Source organism: Alosa pseudoharengus, unplaced genomic scaffold, assembly GCF_046254945.1.
Source record: "Alosa pseudoharengus isolate Yale_2024_CS ecotype anadromous, Long Island Sound unplaced genomic scaffold, YU_APseudo_1.1 YU_APseudo_1.1_scf_16, whole genome shotgun sequence".
Lineage (NCBI taxonomy): Eukaryota > Metazoa > Chordata > Actinopteri > Clupeiformes > Clupeidae > Alosa > Alosa pseudoharengus.
The window spans coordinates 32,680,992-32,690,563 of record NW_027468630.1 but is presented as its reverse complement, the minus strand read 5'-3'; the positions used below and the strand labels follow the sequence as shown (position 1 = coordinate 32,690,563).

Genomic DNA, 9,572 nt, shown 5'->3' with positions numbered 1-9,572 from the left:
AGACTATACTACTTAAACGGCACTGACAATCAAAAAATCCAGTGGAAACTAGATGGCAGAAGCGTGTAGGCCAATCTGCCCACCATTTTTTTCTACTTCGCTACCTACAGATGTTTTACCGGTATGATATTTCGAAACGCCATGTTATTTCCCATAGACAATTGACGCCCGGAAGTTGGATGGATACGGAAGTTACGGAGGCGGGACTTATTCTGGAGAGGTCTATTGTTGGAAAAAAATGGAACATTAGCGTCAATAGAGTTGTCGCAACTCTACCTTTATATGGCTCTGGTACAGATACACCTTGTCAAATATTAGCCTACTCCAATACAAGTGAAAGTTGCCAAGTCAAAATGCTAATTGAGTTGAAGTAGAGAACTATACTGTTTTTAAAAATATTCAAAAATCAAAAGCACAACCATTTTTTCCTTTTTAATGTAATAGGCCTATTTTTTATACACAATAATAAGATGTAAATCCTTTGGATGGTCACTAGGTCGTCACTAGCACTGTGTATTCATTCACATGAGTGCATTCACACTGATAATTTTGACAACAATGTGCGCTGCAAGTAGGCTACACGGATGGTGCACTCATAATGGTAAGGGACCGTTCGTTATTTATATACGGGATCACCGGAGGGATTTTGAGTGCTTCGATCAAAAGTTGCATGACCCTCCCCTACCTGCAATATTTTTTTCGAGACCCTCCAGCATCATTTTTATAAAAGACATGACCCTCCCAGGTCAACTGTCAATGTGTTCCACCCACGCTCTTACTCGTTATGCTATGGTGACACATCAACATATGCTACCGTCCTAAAATCAACCTCTGCTTTCTGATCTTACACATCACACTTGACCAAGATGGTGGCCATTTCAGTAGATTTACTCCCTAACATTGTTGTAATAAGCATGGAAACTAAATGCACACTTCCTGCAACTGCATTAGCCTACTTGAAAAGTTACTCCTCTAGTAAGTATTCACATGAAATAAAACAATAAACTATTGAGAACATTCAACAAAGCACACTGGGTAATAACTAATTCAACACATGAACTTGCTATGGACTCGTCTCTAGGCTTCCTCAGTCATTGTAAAGCTGCCGAAGCTGAACATTATCCAAAACTCAATTTCTCAGACGAGCGTCAATTTGGGAGCTTGCTACACTCCTTCCTTCTCAAATGACTTGAAAAGGCCGTTTGCACAATTTCGCAAATAATCACAGGGACCGAAAAATACCTAACATGCCAACTTTTTCCGGGTTTATCATTTTAACGTTTCCCTGCTGTCTTGCCGTTTTAATATTTTCCCGTAGAATATCCCATATTACTGTAATACTCAACATTAGTCCTGCATTCTGGCCTGTCTCTGTGTTGTCCTGTTGTTACCCCTTGCCCTTCCAGTGAAACAGATGTATTCAAATCATCGTTTTGCTTGCTTGAATGCGAACTCAGAGTGATGTTAACCTAGGCTTATTTAAGTTAACGACGTGGTTGTTGTGAGAGCAAGATTCATTAGCGCTTGCGTACGTGCGCACCTGCCAGGCTACTCAGCTAGACAAGAATTCCCCCTGTATATTCACTCCAAGTTGGCCTACCATAACTTACCAACTACACTGTAGACCATAAACTGGCTATATATATGACCAAATGTATTTGTTCAACTTTATGAAGCAGAATTACGCACTGCTACTTGGAACGTAGGCCTAACACATTTTTGTTGGCAGGAGAGAGGATGACAGCGATTAACAAATTGCACTTGTTGCTGGTTACCAATAAATACTATATATTTTTGCAAACAACAAAAACAGAAAGGATGGAGACAGCAAAGCTAGAGATGGGCAGGAACAAGGTCAATTGGTAGAAATGCTTGTCAAAAAGTTAGGAGCTGGATGTGTGGATGAATGAAGCACAAGTATGCTTTGTGTTAAGCATGCACACTGTTTAAAGTTAGGCTATAGGCCTACGGTAAACTAAGTAAACCAAAGTTAAATTTAGCTTTTTTAGGGCTGGATAAAGTTGACCAAATGGAGGCTGTTAGGCGTGAATAAAGTAGGCTACTTTGTTGCTCCAACCCTTCCAACGTTAATGGGGACGAATGTTGACATTTTCCGTATTTTGCGTGAGAAACCCGGGAAATCTCCCTTATTTTCATTGTTCAATGTTGACAGAGTTATGGAACGAAAGAGAGCGTTATATGGCGACAGAAGTCAACAATCAAACAAGCCACTTATTTTTGCTGTTTTCATTAATACAAAAGATGGGTGACCCTCCCTCCTAGACAAAAAAAAGTTAGGTGACCCTCCCCTCAACAAAGAATAAAAAGACATGACCCTCCCCTATTTTCCTCCGGTGACCCCGTTTATAAATAACGAACGGTCCCTAAACAAGTTGAGCGTGGAGCGCTGGACACTCTTCGCCCTCAATGATCGCATGACCATGATGATAGAACACTTTGTTTAATTAATGGTCTAAAAAAATAGCCTGCATCGGTCCTCCTTCTTCAAATCCCCATGCGGCACTGTTATTATAGTAGGCCTATTGGTATAACAAATGACTAGACATTTTTATATTGTAAAAAAGGGGCGGGGGCATTTACGTTCAGTTGTGAAGACCAATACTCCACATAGCCTACATAACATGTGTTGCTGGCTGCACTGCATTCTAAGCCATTCTAACATTTTGAATGACAAAACAGCTATGGGGTGTGTAACATAGAATGGCTTAGAATGCAGTGCAGCCAGCAACATATTTGGGGACATTGAGTACAATGCTCCAGGCATCTTGGAGGAGAATGCACTGTAGGCCTAGTTCTTGACTTGTTAAGGACCAGTTGGGGCATATGTTTCATGTCTCTGTTGCTGAGATAGTTTCGATCGTCAAAAATTCATAATTGCCAAGCATCTTGTAGGGGCTGTTTTTAAAGAGTAGCCTAGAGATTGTCTGTGCTGTGGTGAGTGAGACAAGGTAGGCTACGTGTTGCGTGATATCTCTGCACCCAAGTAGCAGTGCTTCGCCCCAATATACTGTAGTCTCAAGTCAATATATCTGCCTAAATCGCCTCGTCTTCTTAATCTGCATTGCCAGTTGTAGCCTACTCGTTGTGAATAATAGGCCACAAGTAATTAGGGATTTTTTTATGGCTCACTTTTACTAACAATGCAACAAGATATTCCATTCACTAAGCTATAAGACAATGCATGTAAGGAGACAAAAATGCTTTTGCTCACTTATCTAACTCTAGGGGAGACGGTGAATAGGCTAACCCAATTCCACACCACATACATATCATATACTCCATACCACATACATATCGCACGTTCGACTTATCGAACTCTGGGAAACACGGTGAATGAGCTAAAGTCCCAAAAAGTCGGTGTGTTCCTTTAAAGTTGCTTCATTAGCATGAAAGTTGGGACATATAGGCTATTACATAGAGAACTCATTAGAATCAAAAATCCTGTAATTCCTCAGTAAGAGAACAAAGGATAGCTTACTTTGTTTGTCTTTGGGCTTGTGCTTTTATACGGAGCCCCTAAGGACGTGAGCAAAAAAAAAATCTAAAGTTTAGTTTCATGTGCTCACGCGAAACTTTCATGCGCACATGAAAGATTCATGTGCGCACGTCAAACTTTCGCGTGAGCACATGAAAGTTTCACGTGAGCACATGAAACTTAACTTTAGATTTTATTTTGCTCATGTCCCCTTAGGCGCTCCGTACTTATAAGTGTTTTAAAACACTTCAATATGTCAACTATGATATATTGATAAGAATGATATAAAGAAAGCATGATTGATGACATATTAATATGCAGTAATAAGATAGTGACTTGTTTAGGACTCGAACAAATAAGGACTTGGACTTGGACTCGACTTGGCCTTGGTAATACTTGACTTGGACTTGCTTGAGACATCTCTGTCTTGACTTGGGAGTTGACTTGGACTTCAGCGTTAAGACTTGAGACTTACTTGTGACTTGCCAAACAGTGACTTTGTCCCACCTCTGTTCTTAACCACTGCATTTTGTATTCATCTGAAGCTATTTGATAGTCTTTTTAGGAAGGCCTGTGAAAAGCCCATTGCAGTAATCAACCCTACTGTAGATGAATGCATGAATAAGTTTTTCTAGATCATGTTTAAACATTAGACCTCTAAGTTTGGCAATGTTTTTGAGGTGGTAAAAAACATCTGATTTAGTTATTGCTTTCATGTGGCTGTTGAAATTTAGATCACTGTCAATTATGACACTAAGATATTTGCTTTTAGCCCTTTAGTATCAAGGAGAGTGGCAACCTTACATCAGTTTTTTCTTTGTTCTGCTGATTTGAGACATCCAGTTATTGATCTTGTCAATACACTGACAAAGAGATTCAAGGGGACCATAGTCATTAGGCAACAGAGCTCAGTAAAGTTGGGTGTCATCGGCATAGCTCTGATCAAAGAAAAGGAGATCAAATTGTTCTTGATGATTTGTCCAAGTGGGAGCATATAGAGGTTAAATAATAGTGGCCAGGTCAAGGACAGGTACAGTTGCTGATGGCAACAAAGAAACTCTTTTATTCTACACTAGGACTGATGTTTTGCCTGCATCTGTATTCATTGGGGCGTATGTCATTTAAAACCTTAAAGGTATACTATGCAGTTTCAGGTATTTTTGGCGAGCTCCCCCTAGAGTCGCAATATATTTATATTTTACTTTACCGTTGTAAATAGCCTACTTCTCATGGCTTGTTCCCCGTGTACAATGTGGAATTGTACTAACAACTAACAAATGACTTACAACAGGCAAAAACTATCTCCAAAGAGCTAGATCTACTGACAAGGTTATGTTTCATGATTCTCACGAGAGGTCGGTTGACAATTCTTGAAGTTGTATTACTGATTCTTTCGGTTGCGAGTTGCGACCCACTACAGCTATGCTCTATGGCTATGCTAGGTCAACGATTCCCCTATTACAAGTTTGTTTACCATCAAATTGGCTTCATAGAGAGTATATTATGTAATGTATATTATGTATGTATTATGTAAATCTTGCATAGCTGTTTCAGTTCTGTGATTTGCCCGAAAACCTGACTGAAATAGGAAGGTGGTTAGTTGATTAAAGACATTTTTTTAATACTTATGCCAATAAAAGGCAGATTGAATATGGGCCTGTTAAGCATGGTGTCATCGAAGTTATTCAGCTGTGGCCTACTGGTTAGCACTTCGGACCTGTAGCCGGAGGGTTGCAGGTTCGAACACTGACCAGTAGGCACGGCTGAAGTGCCCTTGAGCAAGGCACCTAACCCCTCACTGCTCCCCGAGCGCCGCTGTTTATGCAGGCAGCTCACTGCGCTGGGATTAGTGTGTGCTTCACCTCACTGTGTGTGTTTCATTAATTCACGGATTGGGGTAAATGCAGAGACCAAATTTCCCTCAAGGGATCAAAGAGTATATATACTTATACTTCTTGAGAAGGGGCTTTATAACAGCTGTTTTCAGTGATTTTGGATTAATTAGACTGATGTCTCCTGTGGGGAGACTGGTAGTGATGTATGTGTCCATGTCCATTTTTTAATAACAGAGTCCATCTTGCTAAAACAAGTAAAGGATTACAGTTTATTATTTTTAAAACATCTGGAGTCAAACATGTCTGTAACTGTTCAGAGATTATCATTCTTACATGTACAAGAAAACTGTACATTAATTATCATCAACATATAATAGATCACTCATTAACTTCACATCTAAGTGAACTGAGGCGAAGGAAAGTGCATGCAGGTCTGAAAGCAAAGAGAGGCTAACAATGATCTTGGTCAATTGCTCAGGTAGGACATTACTATGTTAACTATAGTTCTGAAGAGCTTGCTTTTACCAAAGAGGCAGATAAAGTAAAAAAAAGTAGAATGCTTTGGATGAAAATAAAACTATCTCTGTAATAAAGTGCTACTTTTTATTTTTTTTCCCTGTGAATGCTCACTGTTTAGTTCTCCTTTGTCTGCAGTAAGTATATTTCTCACCTGACCACTGTCCCATCTGTTGTATCTTGTTGGCATGGAACCAGTTTACACATGATGGAGTGGTGAAATATTGTACAAACAATGTACTAAAGAGACATGATAGACACATACATATTCATAGATGCTTTTGACTGCAAAGGAAAATAACATCAGCTTTAGCACCAAGTGACCCTGTTACCAGAAGTGCCGTGGCAAGGAATACTAAGTACAGAAGAAGTACAGGTCAACATAACGCGCCTAATAGGATGATGACTTAACTCTTACTAAAGACTTCTCTCGAGCGGAGCTCAATTCCAACTGAGTTAAAGACTGCTTGCTAGAGGACACAAGGAGATTGCCCAAACTGGAGAGCTGTGTGCGTATCCTGTTGACTTCACTCTTCACCACAGTGGCTGGGCTCAATGTTGTAGACCATGAAGAGGAGGTCAGGCTGAGATGGAACCAGCGGATGACCAGGCTTTACCATCTCAAAGCCCATGTAGTAGAATGTTTTGGTTAGACACACTGGAACACATGGAGAACCAAAAATGTGGTGATCAAAACTCATTCACCATTGCTAACAGGCTGCATGCATAAATAATAAATACCTTTAATGTTTGCACATAGACCTATATGTTGAAGCCATATGACAACACAATACTGTTATGACAACATTAAATCACTTACTTAAGTCCTCCCTGTTCTTATTGAACCACACAAACACTTGGCTAACATTCAGCTTGTCTTCGGCAAACTCCAGGAGACTGGTGAGACTGCAAAACAGAAGAGGATAAGAATGAGGTGAGCCTAACACTGAATTCAGTACATTCAGCAGTGAAACAGCCAGGGATCATAAGTCCCTGCATAGCCCATCCACTTGGACAGATGTGTCCCGAATTACAGATGCATGGCTAAGCCTGTTGTTTGATAAGGACGTCAGGTCTTGTTGTTATGACGACAATGACTCAGAGACTGGTTTATGGAGAGCGATTCATGCGCAGCCTGGTTATGTAACTAAGGAAAGGCGGACAAGGAGATGTGTGGCTCGGGGGGGAGGAGGAGAGGGGTTGGGGGGGGGGGGGGGAGCAGGTGGTGGACGCGTACCCTTCTTTACTGCCCTCTGGGAGGGCCCCCTCCGAGACACCCAGGAAGAGACTGCATGAGGCGAGGACGGTCTCCCAGCACCAGCAGGCCTGCTCGTTCACCTGGTACTGAAAGAGCAGGACGCAGGACGTGCTGTTTGCAGAGGTCAGCTGCGTCACGGTCAGCTTTGCATCCTGCAGCAGCACCATTGGAAAGAAGAGAGGAATATGAAGATTGAATTGAACATGCTCATTGGAGTATCAATAGTTTAAGATTGGTCTCAAATATCCATCTTAAACTCATATCCCTTGTTCATTCCAAGAATTCCAAAGTATTGTGGGAAGAAAATATTTCAGTGTGAGTCTACTATAAGCTACTGCTGAGTAATTGCCTCTTTTCCACGAGAATAGGTCAATGGAGAGAGATTTAACAGATTCAACACAGTGACCCAAATAATTGTGATTTTTCTCAGTGCTGCTCGTGATAAATAACAAACTAGAGCATAAAGCAGTCATTGAAGCCAGCCCTCAACAAGTCATCCCTTAGCCCTGGGCACGTCCCATTAACTCCAGCTTTGCTTGCTAGCGCAAGACAGCTGAAAACTGATATACTGCATATTTACATCTGAAATCTTCGGTCAGTTGTTATTCTTTCCAAGCCTCCTAAGTCAGAAGTTGTTACAGAGTGCTTATCAGTGAAGCACAGACAGAGGCCCACCTTATAAAGGATAACATTGATAGAGTGATCCCTGCCATTCCCTCGCCCACCCGGGATCTTCACCTGTGGGTGAGGGGCATCAGGAGCACCACAGAGGCCCTGGGGTCTGGTGCCTGGTCCAGCACAGCACTGGGGCCGAACTCAACAGCACAGGACTGGATTGGGTGAGAGAGAAGACACAAGAAAACATCAGCCAATACATGTCATGGATGCTTGTTTTTGTACTGTTACAACCGAGAGGCAAATAAGGATACACATCATCATCCCAGTATAGGAATGCAGGTCACTTTTAAAGTACTTAAGAGGCTTTCCGGTCAGTTCTGGCACAGAAACACAAATCAAGTGTTAATCCACTACCCAGAAATAGCTTTGTATCGCTCTACCCTCTCCTCTCTCCCCTGTCACTGTCACACCACATTGCTCCTCTTGACGTCAGCAACTTTCCAGACAAACACAGCTGCACACACAACACTATTACGAGTCCTGGGAAACTGGCAGAATTTTTGTTCACTACTGAAAAGTTCTCTGGAATTATTCTCAGGGAATAAATAGGCCTAATGGCAATATCCCAAATGTGAATTCCCAAAGGCACACAAGTAGGATCTGAACACTGAAACTCCCACAATGAATGGCCTCCAATTCAAATCTAACTGCGCTCAAATTACTACTAAAAGGTTTATTTAAGTATGTCAGTCTGCATACATGTGGTGGTGAACTACACAGGTGGTGTCTCTTCTCTGGTGCTCAAATAGCATGCAGTTTCTGCAGCTTTCAAGAATCATATCACACATAGCCTACATGCTTCCACACATAAAATAATGACGTCCAGCTTAAAACAATTATAGAAACACCCACTTGGGACAACACCATTAAGACAGTTCTCTAAGTAGTGAGAAAGAAGTCATTATCAGAGTCTCTGAGTGTCTTGCATAATGCCCCCTTGGGAGCATCAGCACAGGCAGCGGTTGTGTAACTGGATGAAACTGAGGAGAGATATGTGCTGATGCAGACGTTTGCCCCAGGATGGGCTTACATAAAAGGAACACATCCCACCCTTGGCGGAACTGAATAATTAATAGAGGAGTCGAGAAAACGTGGTAAATGTCTGCCCACTGTCCATTACACATTAGCCTAATCTATATGTGTCTGGAGATATTATGGGTTTTTTTTGACCAAGCATATCTGCTGTTTGTGTACCGATGGATGAGTCATCCTGTCTCATCTGTAAACAATAATGACGCTTTCTCATTACATGCAGTGCAAGACCGACATAGTTTCTTACCCAAAATAACAACATGTATAAACTGCAGAGATTATTTCTGCAGTTGTTTTTAATCTAATCTATTGTATGCATTAAACGCGATAAATAGCCTATACTTCCCAAACGTCTAGATGCTAGTAGGTTATACACAGCATACAATTGTAAAATCTTGGTTGTAAAACGCTATCGCAGAATAACTTACCTTTCCTCTGCGTCAAGCATGCCTAAAAATCGACTGTTGAAAAGATGACTGTTGAAGTTGAAGGGAGTGGGTAAAGTGCACTTAAGGAACGTTCAACCACGCTCAGTCACTCATTGCATCCTCTCCGACATCTTCACCACCGACTCTCATGTACATCTCTTTCAACGAAACTGCTCAGTTCATTGCTTGCTCCTCCTCCTCTCAGCCCCTCCCTCCTTCTCTGGCACCTTAGCCCGTCATGTCCGTGGCTAAATGGAAACTTTCAGAATGCCTTGCTATATTTAATAATAGTAATAATAATAATAATAATAATAATAATAATAATAATA

At 41.3% G+C, this 9,572-nt stretch overlaps 1 protein-coding gene across 1 annotated transcript; it reads right to left on the bottom strand.

Moving 5' to 3' along the window:
• Nucleotides 1-5,613: 5,613 nt before the first annotated feature.
• On the bottom strand, nucleotides 5,614-9,263 carry oaz2b (ornithine decarboxylase antizyme 2b). Its single transcript, XM_076286630.1, is given in 6 exon segments — nucleotides 5,614-6,505; nucleotides 6,668-6,753; nucleotides 7,085-7,257; nucleotides 7,781-7,861; nucleotides 7,863-7,935; nucleotides 9,244-9,263. Coding segments are annotated over 6 exon segments (564 nt in total). The 3' UTR covers nucleotides 5,614-6,374.
• Nucleotides 9,264-9,572: the final 309 nt, after the last annotated feature.